This window comes from Meles meles, chromosome 7 (assembly GCF_922984935.1).
Source record: "Meles meles chromosome 7, mMelMel3.1 paternal haplotype, whole genome shotgun sequence".
Classification (NCBI taxonomy): Eukaryota; Metazoa; Chordata; class Mammalia; order Carnivora; family Mustelidae; genus Meles; species Meles meles.
In genome coordinates, this window is record NC_060072.1 from 40,642,049 (window position 1) to 40,663,396 (window position 21,348).

The window sequence follows — 21,348 nt, forward strand, 5'->3', positions numbered from 1 at the left end:
ACATCCAAAGATAACCAAAGACAGCTCTCTCTGGAGCAGCTAGATTTATAGATCTGTAACTCAAAAGATGAGCCAGGCCTGGAGAGATATATTTGACAGTTATCAACACATAAATGAGAATTATAGCTAGAGGATTAGATGAGTTTGTACAGACTTTTAGAGGGGATGAAGAGACTCACAATGTACCAAATCATAATGGAAGCCAGTTGAAAACTGGGTTTTAAGAAATAACAACACTTAACAAATGGACACAAAGGAGTGAACCTGCAAAAGAAACTTTCAAAGAATCCGGAGAAAAACTAAGAGTGTGAAGAAATGAATTTTTCAGGTAGGATAGAAGGACATCAATATGAAATGCTATTTACACGTCAAATACAATTAGAATTTTAAAATGTTGTACTGGATTTTGTGTCCTGTAACAAGTCTTTATGGATCTTGGAGAGAACAGTTTGTGTTTGATGGTAGGAGAAGCCATATTCCAGAGGTCTGAAGTGTGACTGGCTGTTGGAGACATTAAAAGATTCCATAAAATGGTCCCAGGATTCACCTGGAAATGGGAAAATACATGATAGGGCATTTGGGATTTAGAAAAGCTTTTTTAGCCTTTTTTTTTGATGCTGGTGAAGAGTTGAGCATATTGAATGCTATTAATGAGCTAGGACATGAATAAGTAGAATCTATGCAAAGAAAAAAATGACATGACATGAATACAAAGCATTTCTTCAGTGGGAAACTAAGGAGGATATGGTGGTAAATAAGATTATTTTATTATTATTTTTTAAGATTTTATTTATTCATTTGAAAGAGAGAGACAGAGAAAGCACGCAAGCAGGGGGAAGAGGCAGAGGGAGAGGGTGAAGCAGACTCCCCGCTGAGCCAGCCAAGAGCCTGATGCAGAGCTCGAGCCCAGGATCTGGAGATCGTGACCTGAGCCAAAGGCAGACACTTAACCATCTGAGCCACCCAGGTGCCCCCATTATTGTTTAGAATTGAGGAAGCATGGTAATAATAAAGAGTAGACTTTTAGTCTTTTTTCTTACTGTTTTTAACATTTTTGTAAGATGTGTACCTTTCTATTGCCTCCATCCAAAATGATATTTTCCTCATACCTATTACTTGACATTTCACCATATCGATTATTTTATTTTTGTTTACAGATCTAGATTTTCAGACTCCTTACAGGGTGTGTTTTGCTTGAAGTCAGATATAAATGCATTAAGTAACCTCCCCAACCCCACTTTCACCAAATCAAATGGAGAAAAATGTGTGTACAAGTATAGAGGCAAATTCCTTAAGCTTAACTAAAAAATTATTGATAAGGAAATCTATTATTCTTAAATTCTGGCATTCTGACTGCATTAAGGCCTACTTATTCATTATAAAAGGCAGTGCCACTGAGTAAAAGCAGCTTCACTCCAATAAATAAAATAAAATGGATATTTATTACATTGAATGAAAAAATGGAAGTATTTCTAAATATACCTTTGGGAGGGTGGTCTGGACCGTTCAGTGCTCCCTGGATAGCGGCCTGGGCAGCGGAGTTCTGGGCCTTCAGCATTTCAATGGTTTCTCTTAGTTCTATAAGTTCAGACTCCTGTGAAACAAACAGAATTTAGAAGTTTTAATGCCTAGAGAGAAAAGTAAAATGTCCTTGTCCATAATTCACCATCACATGGGTTTCATTTTATGTAGTACTAATGTCCAGGGAGATTTGGATGCCTGACTGACCTTGTCAAGTCATATCTAACAACCTCGTATTTATCTAAATGTAAAGGAGAATTTTAGAAAAATATCTTAGTTATTCTAGTATAAATGTGATCTGAATAGTCTTTATTCCTTTCAAAGGTTAACATCTAAAGCTGACCAGTGCAACATAAAGCAAGACATCACACTGCACATTTGATACCACACTTATTAATACCACCATGATTAGATCACAGAGTAGTGAGCAGAATTGTACAGGTGCCTCACGTGGCATTTACTGTCAGCCGGAAACCCTGAATTCTTGTTGAATGAATGACTTCAGATTTTGTCTCTTTTATATTGCCCTTGGGGAACTGATTCTTTATATTCAAGTATAAAAGCAGGAACTCATCCCTACCTTGCTTTAACTACATGTCATCTTATTAAATTCTGCTGGGCAAATCAAGGTCATCTTAGATTCTGATACTTTTCATCCAGTAATATTCCTAGTATGGAAACCCAATTTTACCAAGCCAAAGCAACACAGATTTTTTTTTTAAGTGAATAGAAATACATGCAATCTACAGCCCTTAAAATAATACTAATTTATAAAAAAAAAAAAACGTAGCCTACACATCAAATTGTTATGAAACATCTTTTTTCTTATTGAACTCAGGGTAACTTTAAGATGTGTCCCAATGAACATAGACATGATTTTTCACAGTTATCTAAGTGAATTATCAGAAATGACTACAAGGAAGAATGAAGAAGATAGGATATGTGCCTCTCCAAAAAAGGAAGTAGAATATTGTTTCAGCATGAGTAGTATTTCCCTGAGGAGCTCAAAAACAAGGGGCATCCAGAATTCTTGGCAGTGGTGGCAACTCTAAAAATTAGAATTGTTGTCAGCCTCTTAGAAGGAGAATCCCTAGGGAATTTAGTAAATTGTCATTCATCATTTTCTATAGCATCTTTGGCAGAAATTCAAAGAATCAGGCTCAGTTTCTTCACTCCATAGTAAATAGATTATTCTTACTCTCCATCTCTCAGAATATATTAAAAAGGTAAGATCACAACAACTGCTTTTCGAGGAAACATCTTCAGATGTAAGAACATCCAGAGACTAGTCTAACCCTAGACACTTGGAAAAAAAAATTAAAAAACTAAAAAACCCAAAAAACATAAAATAGGCAATGTTAAGTGAAATGATAGCCAAGTTTGGAATAGATACCTAGTATGTCCTATAACTATTTCACTGGATATCTGACATATTTCTAATAGAGAACAGATAATTAAAATAATAATAAACCCTCTTACAGATTCCTAATAGTTTATAAGTCAAAGAATCTCATAATGAGCAATTGGTAGTAACCTCCCAGATTCACAGCTGAATCTTTAACTATTTGACTGTAATTTAATTTGCATATATTTATCAAAAAGAAAAAATCACATTTGCAGAAAATTTCCACTGCCATAATACAAAATTCAGACCCAATTCATCATAATTTCTCACTCTTTCCAAGTTCTATCTATAATTTTGTCCCTTGCTCAACTGCAATAGATGTTTTCCAAAATTTAATGTATTTTCCATTTAAAATAAATCTCCCAATAGTAAAATATTTACAGAAATTCATTCTACCTTTACCAGAAAACTTCACAAAAGGAGTTCTATAGTGCATACTTAATGAATCACATAATTTAAATAATAATTTTACAACATATAGACTAGAATGCACATTAAATTTTAATGAAAATCAGATTTTCATTCTTGAATTTAAAATCAAGAATGCTTGTACTATGGATTAAAAAAATCTGCTGAAAAATGTGGCCTTAGGGTGAAAGAAGAAAAATGGAATGAGATCTCATGTAAAGGTCTAAAAAATACAGCTTAATTTTATGAATAAGCTGACTTATTTCAATGTCTAAACTTTAATCTTTTCTAGAGAAATCTCTCCTCAAAACTGTTTTTAAAAAGATTAGAAGCGGAATGCTCAGGGAATATTGCTTTTTCAGAAAACTGCATTTAATATGAGATAGAAGAAAGATCACTTCTAAAATTAAGTATCTTTCTTTTTTTAAGATTTTATTTATTTATTTGACAGAGATCGCAATTAGGCAGAGAGGCAGGCAGAGAGAGAGGGGGAAGCTGGCTCCAGGCTGAGCAGAGAGCCAGATGTGGGGCTCGATCCCAGGACTCTGAGATCATGACCCGAGCTGAAGGCAGAGGCTTAACACACTGAGCCACCCAGGCACCCCCTAAAATTAAGTATCTTCTTTAAAAAGATTATTTATTTATTTGAGAGAGAGCAGATGCAAGTGGCAGGGGGGAGGGGCAGAGGAAGAGAGAGAAACAGACTCCCCACTGAACAGGGAGTCCGATGTGGGGCTCGATCCCCAGACTCCGGGGATCATGACTCGAGTCAAAGGCAGAACCTCAATTGACTGAGCCACCCAGGTGCCTCTAAAATTAAGTAGCTTTAAAAACACAACAGCTAAAAAAAAAAAAAAACAAAAAACCAAAACAACAACAACAAAAAAACCACAACAGCTATTAAGAGGCTAGTTGTTATACAGCATGGCACAATAGACCCAAAGGCAAAATAACTAGGTAACAGGTACATTCATTATGTAAATTGGGAAAGTCACATGCATGAAAAAATTATTTAGCCAAATTCATATTAGTAGTTCTTTAGGGGAACTTTATAAGTATAAGCAAGGGCCTATAAGATATTCCAGTGTCTTTCATTAAAAAGATAGCTAAATTTAACACTGATCATCTGTCCAAACCTGAGCTAGGTGTCTCTTCATATCTGCAAAAATCCCTTCCTTCTTCCTTATTTCAGTTAATGAGATCCACCTTCCACATCACTCAAACTATCACTCTATCCCTTTCACTGAGTTTTCCCATATGATTTCTCCCTTTGCTTTAAGTATTTTTCTCACCATTAAAGGCCTGGTGAAATATCTTCATACGCTTGAAACCTCTTAGCTTTCCTTTCAGATAAAAATGTCCCTTCTCCGCACTTTCAGACCATTTAATGCATTCAGCTTAATGAGTTGTTGTAGACTTTGTCTTCTCACTGAGATTTATGATCTCAGGAAATTTTGGGATGATTTTGTTCAAATGTTCTGGTCTATGTTAAACAGCTATTTCTCTCCTTCAAAGAATAATGTAAAGCTTCAATTCTACATATGTTTTAATAGGGTGTTTGATCAACTACAGTGCCATATCAAAACATCAATGACTTTATTATTCATTCTAAACAGAAAGTCTGGATATGGCTAAGTCAGGGAAATCACTTCTTCGGATGGCAACGAAGTCAGGTTTCCCTTTCTCTCTTCCAATACTAAGTACATAAAGATTAATAAAAGCACTTTAAAATGAAAACTTGGCTGAGGCATAGAAATTGTTTTATAATAGTTTATTTCTAGTCTTCTTTCTTCTTCATAATTACAGTTGGTGGTTCACATTTATGTTTAATAAATAAATATTCAGGGCTAGATATCACAACCCTAAGATCACTATCTTGAGATCACGACCCAAGCTAAGGCCAAGAGTCAGACCCTCAACTGATTGTGCCACCCAGGGTATCCTTTAAGTTATATTTATCTAAGATGACTATAATACTTAGAAATTACAATGCCGCTTCCAAGTACAATTATGAAGTCCTCTTTTTTGGGGGGAGGGCCCTGGTGTGGAGTAGATCAGAAATATAATTAGAAGCAAGTTCTAGAAATAGACAAATATAAAATCATTTGACACTCTGAAATATTTTCATTTAGTCTCTTTATTTTGAAGGGGACCAAATAAAAGATACTTCAATTTTGAGACTCTCTATTCAACTTTCAGAAGAAAAACCTGGAAAATGTATATGCCATCAAGATATGGGTTTAATGCCTCTTCTAATTCAGTAGTTTCCAGTTCCCACTCTCTTCATTATATACTAAAGAGAAGACAGGACCTAGGATGATTCTGTACAGAATCTTGGGAATAAATGATCAGATTATACTTTGTTGGTATTTTTCCACTTTTCAAAAGTGGGAACTAAATTGAAACTTCATTCACCTACAAAAAGCTCTTCAAGATAACAATGCCCCACACATCTGCTTTTTTCAAGACAGTTTCTCGTGTAAAACAAGCTGGATGGAGCCAGTATGTTTTCTAACTGCTTTGTACATGTCTCTGAGGCTAACCGATTTATCAAGGTCAGACTTAGAATGCTTCAAAATGAGGTGATCAAATATTTTGTCTTAATACTAGCCCTAAACTAGTGTCTCTTCCAATCTAATTTCCTAACTGCATCTGACCTCCTTCCAAATTTCTTCTGGAAACAGGCCTTGCTGAAAATCCTACAAGCTTGGCTCAACCAACTTGACCTTCTAGGCAAGACTTAAAATCTTGCACTTAACCTGCTTTTGCTTCCTTACACTGACACTCAGTTAATCTTACACTATCTAGCTGTAGCTTCCCTGAACTTGTCCTATTCTCCATGCCTATGTGTGTGCCTTGAAAGCTTGTAAATTTTTCTACTGAAAGAACCCAATCAGTCCTGACTCTAACAAAATGCTCTAAGTTCCCCGAATTACAGTAGTACAAGTAACTTGATTCCATGAATAACATGGATTCAAGTTACCCTATGTTCTAAAATGCTAATGAACATATTTTCTGACTCTAGTGATACATATTTTTTTAAAGATTTTATTATTTATTTGACAGAGAGATCACAGTATGCAGAGAGTGAGGGGGAAGCAGGCTCCATGCTGAGCAGAGAGTCCAATGTGGGGCTTGATCCCAGGACCCTGAGGATCATAACCTGAGCCGAAGGCAGAGGCTTTAACCCACCAGCCACCCAGGCACCCCTCTAGTGATACATTTTTAAAAACACTTCTATATGACAAATATTTTAACATAAAATGGGAAGAGTTAATGTAAAGACCCAATTCAATGAAATTTTTAGCTAGTTCCACATTATCTATTTTCAGATAATTGGCTTTGAATTTTCTCATTTTTAATGCTTAAGCGTCTATTCATCTAGTCACCAAAAAAGTAGCTTCACAGAGGTAAGAATGAGCAAACCCCAGACTTTACAGTTGGCATGAAGATCAATATCTGAGTTCTACCACTTCTACAAAAAGATATCCCTCTGCTGTCTTAAACAGGTTTCACGCCCAGCAGGGAGCTGGATGTGGGGCTCAGTATCACAACCCTGAGATCATGACCTGAGCTGAAATCAAGAGTCAGACTTTTAATCAACTGAGCCACCCAGGTGCCCCTGTGTTCTGACATTCTAGCAAGACTAACCAAGTACACCTCAATATATGCTCTAATGGCCTCTGGCATGACTGCTACAGGGAAATAATTTGAAAGTCTTCAAATTATCAGTGAGTATAGTCTTAGTAAGTTCACTGGAATTTAGCAGTAGTTTTGAAAAAAATTCATTCATAAAAATACAGACTTGTAAAATTCTTGCCATTTTGATGACTTGCATTACAGTCTTCGTCATCTGGCATTCTATAAGAAAATAAAGTGCTGAACAACAATTTGAATGGCATTTTTTTTTTCAGTTCTGACAAGGATGGTACAAAGGTCGTACCACTCTAGATGCAGAGAAAAAAGTTATTTTTATCACATATAATAGATATCTCAGGCCATTAAATCTTAATTCTCTCAAAGAGTCTTGATGGAGAAGTGCTAATAAAGGGATGGGGACCATAAATCCAGGCAAATTCTTTTTTTTTTTTTAAGATTTTATTTATTTATTTGACAGACAGAGATCACAAGTAGGCAGAGGGGCAGGAGAGAGAGAGGGGGAAGCAGGTTCCCTTGCTGAGCAGAGAGCCCGATGCGGGACTCGATCCCAGGACCCTGAGCCCATGACCTGAGCTGAAGGCAGAGGCTTAACCCGCTGAGCCACCCAGGCACCCCTCCAGGCAAAATTCTTGATCAGACTATGTCAGTGTCGCCATCTGTTGAACCTTAGGTTAGGTATAGGGCAATACTTAGAGACAATTTCTCTCTCCAGCCAACAAGCGTTCATGACAAGTATCTCAATTTTTCCTACTTATAAACTATTATGTAGCACGTAGGCTTCCAGTGGCTACTGAGGATGATGTTAAACTGCTGGGAAATGCTGATGAACTGATCTTCATTAACTAACTTTTATCATGTTGGTTTAGAGTCAAAAGCCTTGGAATGGCTCCTTGTTTTCAAGGACCAGATTCCCTAGACATCTTTCTAGCCTTAGTTTCACATTTTCCCTCTCCACGTCCCGGAATGTCACCCTTAATTTCCCTCCTTGCTGCTCATGCTCACAGTGCTCCTTCTTCTATGACACGTAGTCACCCATTTTTCTGGAATTAATCTTTTTCATCCTCCTAGAGCCCAAAGGGCCCCCTTCGTGCCGCCTTTGCTCCCATCTTGCACCCGTGCCATCTTCTACCCCTACCCCTACTTCCATCTGTGCCGTCTTCACTTCTAGAACCAAAGTCAAGATGCAGTGGTCCCCTGTGAGCCCGCTCAGGACTCTATATTATTATATTTCTGATGGCACCCCAAATTTTCTGCCTCCTAAGTGATTCATACATGTCTTTTCTTTCTCACCAGGCTATCAATGTATAAAAGAAGTGCTCTGGTAAGAGAACCAGGACTCCAGATACGGCACCTGGGAACAAGGAAAGCTTTAAGACACTATTCAAAGAAGTGGACTTGGTCTATAAAATCAAGCTAAAATTTTGATACAGCTTTCAGACTATTAATGCCATAGGATTGTTGAAAATCATACTTTGAAGCCAGAAGAAGTCCAGACACTTGGATTTGAGTCCCAGCATCATTTACATTTAAGTATGTAGCAAGAATATGTAACCATCTTGGCTTTTGTAGCTTCATGTGTTAGCATCCCATCTTGCCTCCCAACATCCTCACTCTTGACATTCTCAGTGGTGCTTATCTTCACCTGAAATCCTCTATTTTTTTTTAAAGATTTTATTTATTTATTTGACAGCGAGAGAGAGAGAGAGAGATCACAAGTAGGCAGAGAGGCAGGCAGAGAGAGAGAGAGAGAGAGGGAAGCAGGCTCCCTGCCGAGCAGAGAGCCCGATGCAGGACTTGATCCCAGGACCCTGAGATCATGACCTGAGCCGAAGGCAGCGGCTTAACCCACTGAGCCACCCAGGCACCCCTGAAATCCTGTATTTTTAATCCTAATCTGTCACCTATTAGAAAATAAACTCTATTTTATATTATAACCAGTTATAAACTAGGATGTAAACAACATGTGTTTACACATATGTGTGTATATATATATACACATATATATAAAATGCATACATATATTATATATAGTATATGTTACCTACATATATATATTTCACTGCTGAATTCTCACTAGCTAGAGCTGTCTCTCGTACACAGTAGAAATTCAATATAGCTTTGGTGAGTGATTAAATGGACAAATGAGCCTTGGAACTCCAAGAACAGAGTTTCAAAACCTCTGCTCTATATGCACTAATCTTTTTCACAGGACTGTTGGATCACCAGAGAGCAATATAGCCTTTTATCTCAACTCCCTGAAGAAATGACTTTACTGAAATATGATTAAATGTTATGCCCTCAGCTTTTAGAGAAATGTCTATTTGAACAGCGATTTTGCCTTTTGTTATTCCATGACCCCAATTTAAGAAACTTTACAATAAATTTGTCCTTGAATTCCGTGCCAAAAAGTTTGTCTCTTCGATCTAAATTATGCTCTTCTGGTCAGAAAATGAGAACAGACAGGCCAAGCAATCTCCCTTTGTGCCTTAGCCTCCTTGACATTCAACTCCTTTCAGTGCTTTGTGGTACCGATTACATAGGCTCAGGCATCTTGTTATATACATTCCTCTGCTTGTTTGCACAAGATTCTGTTATGGAATTGTGCCATTTCATATTGCAATTAATTTTATGATTCTCAAAGCCACCTTGGAAGTACACAAGTTATAAATCTCAGATTAGTAAAATAAACTACTTACTAATGTTGTTGTGTGTGTACGGCTTGCAATGAGACATGCAATCACTTTATTTTCAGTTAAAAAATGGCACCATGATATCTTCTGAGAAAATTTTATAGCTTTGGCAATGTTCCTTTATGGTTAATGTGCACACAGTTATAAAATTCCGTGTATTATGCAGAGACATTTAAAAACACTCAGGCATTATTCAGAGACATTACAAATTAACAAATGCATCATAGTTTTTCAATATCTATGAGAAGTTTAACTTATAAATACAAAAGAATCGAAGGAAATATGGGATGGTAAAAAATGCTAATTTTGATTTCTTGAAGACACTGAGACTTGAATACTAACCATGATTTTTAGCAATACAGCGGCATATGGACAATAATGAATTTGGTTTAACCTACATTTTTTTTAAGGGAAAAATGGAGGGAAACGTAAAGAAAGGTAACATTTTTTTTGGACTATCCACTGTATGTGGCCTTAGATAGTATCTTGCTTATTCCTCAGAGTGATTCTGCAAGGTAGTTATTATAAACCTGACTTCTAAAATGATGACCGTGAGGGTCAGCAAAAGAAGATTTGACAGCTCTTAAGAGGTTCCCCGAGATTCATACTCAAGCTTCCCTGAGCTCCAACATTCATATTCTTCCCCACTCAGCTGCCCTAAATGACCTCGTCATCCTGTTTGCTGAGCTTTTAGGTTACATAGTGAAGTGGTAAACTGGACTGCTTCTCTCCCCTTCAAAAAAAGATGAAGATAAAATTCCTGTGCTCAAGAGGCATTTGTCATCTTCCCTTACAGAACAGGTTTGACAGGGATGGACAGTATTCTCTTCCATGGGCTGGGGAAAATCTCTGAAACAGGATAATGAAGATAAGGGCAAATAAAACAGAATTTGCTAATTACACCGGGCTAGTACAGAAATCTTTGGTTTTCTCCTGAGTTTAATTGGTCTGTTTATTCAGGTGTTTTGTTTTTTTTTTAACTTAAAAAATGGTAAACTGACAAAATGGTAACATACACTAGTCCTCTAAAGCTAATGACATACTTTACAGAACTGAAGACAAAACTGAAGCCATTTCTAAGGACAGAAATAGGTACTGATTCTGAAAATATCCAAAGCTTTCTTGATTTTGGATCTCTTTGGAAATTAGACGAAAACGATGGACGTCTGCTCATATTATGCCCATATGCAGTTTTTACAAATGTTTCCATATAGTTTTAGAGACTTCATCTGTCTCTTACACTGATCCAAGGTCTCAGGTCAGGGTTACCAAAATAATGGCTGAGAGGTAAATTACTGGTCCTCCCATGGAAAGTGTCCATATTCTTTCCTGGCAACATAACCTTCTTGATAAGTTTGCCTCATGAACTAAATTTTCTGTTTGTTTCTTTTTAGAATTCCTTCTCCCCTTCCATAAAACCCTTTGGGATTATTTTAAGATTTTTGATATGAGTTAACTTCACTTTTCAAAGACAGCAATCCCAGATGCTAACTAATCCACATTACTCCAAAAGGACACAAATTTTCATTTAGCATTCTGTATTTCTAAACTTCAGCTCAGGATCAGTGTTTCAGCCTCTTGTCCCACAGATGCTGTAACGTGAGCCCCTTCCTCTACAGAGGCCTCACCTCTTCTCCGGACTTTCTCCACAGCTATCTCTGCTTATAGCTATCATCTGTATCTGGGCTTACAGACCACGTGTTTGTGAAAATTCTTATCGGAGTGCAATTCTTGCCAACTGTATAACAAGTTGTTCCTAGAATATTCTAACTCTTCTCCTATACAATTGTTCTCTTCCTTAACATTAGTATTCTCTTAATAGGTCCGACCGGGAGTAAAGTAATAGACTGCCTGGGAAGAAATTTGTGTGTGTGTGCTCTGCTATGGGTTAAATTGAATCATATGTCTTTAAAAATTAAAATCTGAAGAAAAGGTATTATTTTGTCATTTTTCAGTTTAGTGTATAATGTATCCTCTGCCACATTATGTTTAAGGAGCTGTCCCTCATGCATTGTTTAAACATTCTCTGCAACTTGCTGTCCTATTTCAAGCCCCCCATGGCAATTCTTGGACATACCTTCTGTTCTGCTGTCATGGTTAGACTCTGCAGTCGGCCAGTCATATTCCCTAAACTCTTCTCAAAAGCTGCTACGAGGTGAGCCTGGGAACAAAAATGGAAAGAACAAGTTTTGAATGTCAGAACCTTATGTGGATGGATAACAACTCTTGATTTTATAAAATGCTTAATTTCAGGTATTCTAACTCTTTAAATACAATGACCATCATGGTTAGCTTTCAATGACAACTCTTCCTTCAATGTAAATCTTTGTGTCATTTCTTCAGCGCTTCCATCTCTTGACATTTAATGTGAGTTCAACTTCTGAAAAGGGATGGTATTTTGCAAATAACAACACCTTCTGACTTGCATATCACAGAGGATTTGACACCCAAAATACTGAATAAAGTTCTGAGTTGCCAAGTTTTTAGACTTAAAGTTCAAGAGGAGGCTACTGCCACCGTCAGTGGACAAATGTTTCTCATTTTTATACCTGCATGATGACCTTTGGAGATATTGTTAGCTCGTTCATTGTAATGATCCTCTCCTTCAAGTGTCAGACATCTGCTGACAGCTAACACACACTCTTTGCTCTTTTTGTGTGTACAAAGAATGGAATCAGAAAGAGTTGCCTTCACTTTCCAAACTCCTTTCAATAATAGGGCTTTTATTTCTACTTTATTCCCTTCAACTAAGGAAGTGCAGGGAGGCCAGCTAGAGATGATATTCAGTCACATTTTATTTAAGTTTTCATGGCTTTTGGGTTTTATTTTAAATCTCAGGGAATTATACATATTGAGGTATAAGACACTAACTCTTATGATTTAGAAGTATATAACAATCTTACAGCTCTTGAATAGGCCAGTTTCTGTTGGCATGCCGTTATCCAACAGCTTCACCCACAGAATATTAAGCATGGAGAGGTGCTTCAATCTCTCACTGTTGCTGGAAGAGAGCTACAGGTGCCTTTTAAAAATTTTTTTATTTATATATTTTTAATTAACATATAATGTATTATTTGCTTCAGGGTACAGGTCTGTGAATCATCAGTCTTATACAATTCACAGCACTCACCATAGCACATACCCTTCCCAGTGTCCATCACCCAGCCACCCTCTCCCTACCCCTCCCACCCCCCAGCAACCCTCAGTTTGTTTCCTGAGATTGAGAATCTCTTATGGTTTTTCTCCCCCCGGTCCCATCCTGTCTTATCTTAGACTGATCAAATTTTATTATGCCCTTACAAAGATACAATGATAGAACATTTTACACCTTACATCTGTAAAAAACTATGTGTCAGGGGTGGGAAAATTTGGCAATCCTTGGCAAAAGATTAATTTTTTAAGAGAAGGGAGTAAAAGGACTTACTAAAATACATCACCTTGTTACTCTAGCAGAGCTGAAAGGCTGAGGTAACTATTATCAGGCAGATGCCAGGAGTCCCAAGAATTAGGGCACTAGAAATTTATTCCATTAGTTGTAACAGCTAGAAGTTTATTCCACTACTGATAACAGCAAGAAGTTTATTCCATTATTGGCAACAGCTAGAATGTACAAGTCTCTTTCATTAGTATCACATATAAAGGCGTCTTTGTTCCTAGCTCTGAGCTTATCTTGTGCTCCCTTTCTTTTCCTGACACAACAATATAAAGATCATTTGTGAAGAATACTTCAATTAATCTTCAGTCCACCAGGACAAATCTTTATTCTTTTTCTACTCTCTCTTGCCTCCATTTCCCTACCCCCGCCCCACCAACTCTCTCCCTCTCTCTCTCTCTCTCTCTCTCTCTCATACACACACACACATGCACATAACCTTGAGAATTATACTCCAAGGTTAGTTAGCAGATTTATTAGGATAAATAACACTCTTAAAAAAAAAAAAAGAACAGTATCTTGTAGTTGAAAATGTTTCCAACAACAAGGAATATCCTTACATCAGACTTACCATATCAGAGATTAGCATAAGGTTACATTCCACTTTCTCTCATACATAAACTTTTTTATTGTAAAAAAAATTTTAAGTGAACAAAACCATATTAAACCATAGTAAAAGTGAAAAAAATGAAAACACGCAGCTCACTGGTTTCTCAAGAAGTGAACATTCATATACTCACCAGCCATGTCAAGAAGATTGTAGAAGTTCTCCCTTACCTTTCTCCAATCTTCCCCTCTTCCTTCCCCAAAGATAACCACTATTATTGTAACATTTGTGATAATTATTTTCTTACTTCTCTTTATAGTTATACTACAAGCTTGCATCTCTAAACACTATGTTTTAGCTTGTCTATTTTTAAAACTATCAGAGTGGAATCATATGCCACAATTTTTTTGTGACTGTTTTCCTTTTCTTAAATTGTGTTTCTGAGATTCAAACATGTGATATGTCACAGGAGTTAGATTTTTGCTGGAATGCATTGCTTTATGTGATTTATAATATATTTGTCCATGATTGACCATTTGTGCTGATTCCCATTTAGGTTATTAACAATAATCCTGCTGTGACTATACAATGGGTTACTAAATCCTAAAATAAATTCTCTCACTTTCTTTTAGAATAGAGAAAATTCTGGCTGGAAACCACTGTTAATATGTACTAAAAGAAATGCAAGATTCTACTCAGTATTGCAATTTCAATTCTCCCAAACAACTGGACAGCTTAATTATCAGATATGTAAACTTGAATGTAGAAACTCAGAAGGAAATTTTACTTTTCCCTTCTATGCATATTTTCTCAGTTAAACAGGAGTTAAAATATGACAAAGAAAATAAGAATGTGAATATGCTGAATAAATATACTGCCTGTATTTCATAGCTATTAGTTAATATAAAACATTCACTATGACAATATCAGTTTTTAATTTTTGGAACACTGCTGTTCATTAATTAATTACTCATACGAAAATGTGTAAGTGGTTACCAAAGAACATTTTAAGTCACATTATCCTCCATGAAAAATACCTTGTGAGTATGTTAGTGAAATACTGCTTTAAATTTATGTGGCCTTGGCTTAGGTTATTAGATTCTTTGTTACTTTGAAGGTAATACAGGTTAAATTTCTCACCAATTGGATTAATGGAAAGGGAGTCCAAGAGACCAGTAATAGAAACCATTCCTACCAGTGATGATCTTTGTCACCTCAGTGGAGGGAAAATGGAAAGTAAAACTAATTGAGTATAGGACAATAGATCTTACCTGAAAAACTCAATAAATTGATGACTTTTTTAAAATTGTGGATTTTAAGGGGGACTATTGATCATGGTTTACTTGCTTCTGACTTTTTCAATACAAGCTGCATAATTTTCAAGCCAGAGTAAAATTATATCAATATGATACAATTCCTGACTTGTGTTAGGTGAAGTTTGTCAAGAGAATAAAATAGACACGGATGGATATCATATCCATATATAATGTAATACCCATGGATATATATTATATCCATGGGATATTAGTTAAGGGAAGGTATTTCTAGTACATACTGTCTTTAGTTTTAGAATCCCATAATATAATCTGAATCTTTACATAAAGAGAATTATTGTGCTGCTAAACAGTAATAAGATGGAAAATTACGAAAAGTGCCTGCCTGCATTGTACTCATTCACCCAGAATTTAGTGACAGTCCATCAACCAAAAAAAGAAATACATAGATTTTTATGGAGATGTGTATAAATGTGACTTTACATTTGAAAATCAATAGAGAACTGAAAAATGATTCTGAAATTATCATAAATAAGTTTTCACATTTCTTTTACACATTATAAAATTGTTCCTTCAGTGTTTGTCATTGTTAATACATGCAAAATTGTTTTCCATAAAAGGAGATGCAGAAAAGCAACAGTAACTGCCAGAATACATAACAATATTAAATAGAGCAAAAAATAGGACACAATCCTAAACAAAATAATACCCAAGAGATTTTTGGCTAAAAGACATATGTGCTGAAAGGAAAAAAAAAAAGTACCCTTTGTACTTTTGTGACATATTCATTCAGTGGTATCTTTGAAAAATGGAAATAATAATGTCTTAGTACCCATTTCTAAATATGTAAGAGCTGAGGTTCATAAACAAAATATATTAGAACTAATGCTCCCCATCTGACTTGGCTGTAGGGAGGTGCAGGTGAGAGGCGAGAGGGCCCCTGGCTGACTGCATGATATGACCATATGTTCACAGATGCTTGCTGAGGCGCTCCTCTTTTCTTTCTGTTCATCGGTGGGATACTGATTCAGGGAAGGTTGGACAGCAGTGTCTGCCAACATACCCTCTCTCCTTTCTACAAACATCCTAGTAGAAAGGACTTTACAGAGAGTCCTCCAGGGGCTTTCTGAAGCTCTAATCAGAGAACTTCAAAAGTGGATGGGAAGGGGTGCCTGGGTGGCTCAGTGGGTTAAAGCCTCTGCCTTCGGCTCAGGTCATGATCCCAGGGTCCTGGGATCGAGCCCAGCATTGGACTCTCTGCTCAGCGGGGAGCCTGCTTCCCTTCCTCTCTCTCTGCCTCACTCTCTGCCTACTTGTGATCTCTGTTGAATAAATAAAGAAAAATCTTAAAAAAAAAAAAAGTGGATGGGAAGACTCAGTGCACATTCTACTGAATGAAGGTTTACTTGACCAGTCAAATGAGGAGTGAGTTGGTTGGACACATTTCTAATTTACCACTGCTCCTTTTTTTTTTTTTAAGATCTATTTATTTATTAGAGAGAGAGAGAGAGAAAGCAGAGGGAGAGGGAAAGAGAATCTCAAGTAGAATACACTCTGAGCACAGAGCCCAACATGGGGCTTGATCTCATGACCCTGAGATCATGACCTGAGCCAAAACCAAGAGTCAGATGCTTAACCGACTGCCCTACACAGACACACCTGCTGCTGCTCCTTTTAACCAAGTGGGGGGAAAGCATTTTAGTAGAGAAGCAGGTACGTTTCAAATGTAAAAATTAAAACATTGATTATTGTGGGGACTCTTTATAAAAAGATTATTGCCTGAACCAAACACAGATCAACTGAGAGATCAACTAAAAAAAAAAAACCAAATTAAGGAAAATAATTTTAGTCCTGATAGAGTGATTAAATATTGAGTAAAAAATGAATATTTGATACTTAAATAATCATTAAATTTCAAAAAGTAACAATTAATAAAAATCATGTCTCAGGGCACATGGGTAGCTCAGTCAGTTAGGCATCTGCCTTTGACTCAGGTCATGATCCCAAGGTCCTGGGATGAAGCCTGGCGTAGGGCTCCCTGCTCAGCAGGTAATCTGCTTCTCCCTCTGCTTGCCACTTCCCTTGCTTGTGCTTGCTCACTCTCTCTCTCAAATAATAAATAAAATCTTTAAAAAATCATGGCTCTTTTGCTACTTCACTTCTATACAATAATGCTCATTGTCGTGATCTTATGTAACCAGAAACTAAAAGGTTTACTCTTTTAGTCTAAATAAAGGTTTAGTCTAAATAAAGGTTTTACTCTTTTAGTCTAAATAAACTAAAAAAATACAAGGTTTATCTCTACTTCCAAATAGGATTACAAGGTTAAAAATAATTTTTGGCTTATATTAAAAAGTTCTGTACAGATAATTCCACTCAGTCTTACAATTAATTTAATTTCTGTACATTTATAATATATGCATATATTACACACATCAACAGATATTAACAAATATCTGAATTTGTTAGTTTGAATATTTGAACATATTCTCTGAATGAAATTTAAATGCAGTATTTTTTAGAACTATTTTTTAGAAAAAATAAAATATTAACAAAAACATTCTTTGATGATTCATATGCTCTGAGATCTAAAGTGACATTGTAAACCAAATGGTAAAGAAAGTAAATTCATGATAATTTACAGTGAGTAGGTAACTTATGAGTAATTCGAATTTCTAAATGTATAAAGATTATATGTGTAAAAATACAAATTGACATAGACATACAAGACCCCTGAGTAGTAAACCATGATAGAAATTTATCATGGTTTGTTTTATCCAATGACATATGAAGAGATATTTTGGTTGTTTGTGATTTTTTATTTTATTTTTTATTTTTTTTAAAGATTTTATTTATTTATTTGACAGAGAAAGATCACAAGTAGGCAGAGAGGCAGGCAGAGAGAGAGGAGGAAGCAGGATCCCCACCAAGCAAAGACCATGATGCGGTGCTCAATCCCAGGACCCCGAGACCATGACCCGAGCCGAAGGCAGAGGCCTTAACCCACTGAGCCACCCAGGCACCCCTGTTTGCGATTTTTTTTTAAAATAAAGTTGCTATGTGCAGTTTTTTTCTGTGGCTCTTAGGTGATTTCAGAATATTAATAAAATGTATTATGAAGTAAAAAAAAAAAAGGCATGCAAAATAGGATACAATTTAGGCTCCCATCCATGTGCAAAAAGCACTACTAAGGGTAACAGATGTGGCGAGGGGAAACTGGAGACATTTGGGCATTTTCTCTAAGACCAGCACTTTTTAAAAAAAAATTTTTTTTAATTTCTTTTCAGCATAACAGTATTCATTGTTTCTGCACCACACCCAGTGCTCCATGCAATACGTGACCTCCCTATTACCCACCACCTGGTTCCCCCAACCTCCCAGCCCCCCACCCCTTTAAGACCCTCAGGTTGTTTTTCAGAGTCCATAGTCTCTCATGGTTCACCTTCCCTTCCAATTTCCCTCAACTCCCTTCTCCTCTCCATCTCCCCATGTCCTCCATGTTCTTTGTTATGCTCCACAAATAAGTGAAACCATATGATACTTGACTCTCTCTGCTTGACTTATTTCACTCAGCATAATCTCTTCCAGTCCCGTCCACGTTGCTACAAAAGTTGGGTATTCATCCTTTCTGATGGAGGCATAATACTCCATAGTGTATATGGACCACATCTTCCTTATCCATTCATCCGTTGAAGGGCATCTTGGTTCTTTCCACAGTTTGGCAACTGTGGCCATTGCTGCTATAAACATTGGGATACAGATGGCCCTTCTTTTCACTACATTTGTATTTTTGGGGTAAATACCCAGCAGTGCAATTGCAGGGTCATAGGGAAGCTCTATTTTTAATTTCTTCAGGAATCTCCACACTGTTCTCCAAAGTGGCTGCACCAACTTGCATTCCCACCAACAGTGTAAGAGGGTTCCCCTTTCTCCACATCCTCTCCAACACACGTTGTTTCCTGTCTTGCTAATTTTGGCCATTCTAACTGGTGTAAGGGGGTATCTCAATGTGGTTTTAATTTGAATCTCTCTGATGGCTAGTGATGATGAACATTTTTTCATGTGTCTGATAGTCATTTGTATGTCTTCATTGGAGAAGTGTCTGTTCATATCTTCTGCCCATTTTTTGATATGATTATCTGTTTTGTGTGTGTTGAGTTTGAGGAGTTCTTTATAGATCCTGGATATCAACCTTTTGTCTGTACTGTCATTTGCAAATATCTTCTCCCATTCTATGGGTTGCCTCTTTGTTTTGTTGACTTTTTCCTTTGCTGTGCAGAAGCTTTTGATCTTGACGAAGTCCCAAAAGTTCATTTTCACTTTTGTTTCCTTTGCCTTTGGAGACATATCTTGAAAGAAGTTGCCGTGGCTGATATCGAAGAGGTTACTACCTATGATCTCCTCTAGGATTCTGATGGATTCCTGTCTCATGTTGAGGTCGTTTATCCATTTTAAGTTTATCTTTGTGTATGGTGTAGAGAATGGTCGAGTTTCATTCTTCTAAATACAGCTGTCCAGTTTTCCCAGCACCATTTATTGAAGAGACTGTCTTTTTTCCACTGTATATTTTTTCCTGTTTTGTCGAAGATTATTTGACCATAGAGTTGAGGGTCCATATCTGGACTCTCTACTCTGTTCCACTGAAGACCAGCACTTTTTAAACAAAATTGTCTATTTGACACTACTTCCTCTAATTCTGTATTCATTCCTTTTCCCATTATTGTTCCTTGAGGAGATATTGTAGATGCTTTTTACTTAATTGCCCCCTTTCTCTATGAAGTTATGATACCATAGATATGTGGGACACCTGTTTATGTACTGTATGTGTAATTGCTTTATGGATAAAAGGTATAAGTTTTTTCACCAAAAAAAAGCAAAAACAAAAATAAAAAACATTCACCCTCTGGTGGTCATACCAATGCTCTGCTGAGAATATCTGAAGTAAGGTCATGAAAACACATCAGTGAAAATCAGTGTGGTCTGTATGACCAGAACAGAAGTGGTAGGTAGCCAATGACTGACACCTTTAAAATAGTTTTGCTCCCTTTCCAAACAATGGCACAGAGCCAAATTTTAGGACTGTTCCCTTATGTTAAAATATGGTTGCTCCTGTGTGTGTGTGTGTGTACGTGCACACATGCGTGCAAGCCTTTGCAAGTGTGTACTATGTATCTGTATTCATGGCTATAAAAACAGATCAATGTTGAAAGGAAAGACAAGAAACTAACAATTGAACATTACATGGCCATAAAAAAGGATGAGATTGTGCCTTTTGAGACAACATAAATGGACCTTGAGTTATTATGCTAAGTGAAATGCAAATGAGAGAAAAGAGAAAGCAAATGGCGTATGGTTCCATTCATAAATGAAATCTGAAAAAAAAAAAAAAATGAACAAGCAAAAAGCAGAACCAGAACTACAGAACTATAAATACAGAGAACGAACTGATGGGGGCCAGAGGGGAAGCAGGTGGACAAAGAGGCAAAGGGGAGAGGGAGACACAGGCCTCAGGTTATGGAATGAGTAAATCATGGGAACAGAAAACAGAGCATAAGGAATAAAGTTAATGATATTGTAATAGTGATGTAATGGAAAAGATGGTCACCAATTCTTGCAGTGAACGTAGCATAATGTACAAATTTGTCAAATCGCTAAGCTGCACACCTGAAACTAATGTCACATCATGTGTCAACTGCTACCCCCACCCCAACACAACAACTATATTTAGGAAGGGTATCTGAGAGAAAAACAAATATATAGTTTTTATTATATACTTTTTTTAGTTTCAGTTTTCCTTTTTAATACCATATGCATGTAATGCTTTTTAAATGGCAACAGTTTAAAAAATGCCGTAAAAGCCCCGATTCCATAATGTAGAGAGGATATTTATTATGCTAATATCTGCAGATATAAATTCATGCGAGAGACATTTACACAAAAGGTAAAATCCTGATGAATCATTAAAGACATTTGCAAATATCTTGGTTATCCAAGGCATAGGGCCCGTCACTGAGCCTTCCTCATTGCAGATAAACCCAACCCAGTGTGTTTTTGGCATTTACACTGTCATGTGTCCTCTTGGTAAAGATTCAGGAACCCAGACAGAGTATTTTATACTATTATTCATCCAGCCTATAGTATAAAATTTATAGCTGCTTCTGAACTATTTAAGACTTATTCTTAGATGTAAACTATAGTTTAAATAATTCCGTTCTCTTCCAGTATTGCCCCCAAATTCTCTAAAACTATGAGTTTTAACAATCCCCCGACAACATCTATAAAAATAAATACACACAATCCCAAATGAATCTGATTCTCCCGAAGTTGAGAAGATAAAACCCATTCAAATACACTGCTAAAATGAATCTATGGTGAGTGAAATGACTTACTTACATGCTGTGGAAATTATA

General features: G+C 36.6%; 1 protein-coding gene across 3 annotated transcripts in view; it reads right to left on the minus strand.

Annotated features, from left to right (window-relative positions):
* The window catches only part of NAV3 (neuron navigator 3), a 621,657-nt gene that overhangs the window by 44,020 nt on the left and 556,289 nt on the right, over positions 1-21,348 (minus strand). For all 3 annotated transcript variants that reach the window (XM_046013459.1, XM_046013458.1, XM_046013457.1), the window contains exons 23-24: positions 11,762-11,845; positions 1,483-1,594 (exon numbers count right to left, since the gene is read on the minus strand). In XM_046013459.1, coding sequence (XP_045869415.1) covers positions 1,483-1,594; positions 11,762-11,845 — 196 coding nt within the window. The remainder of the gene's footprint in view (positions 1-1,482; positions 1,595-11,761; positions 11,846-21,348) is intronic.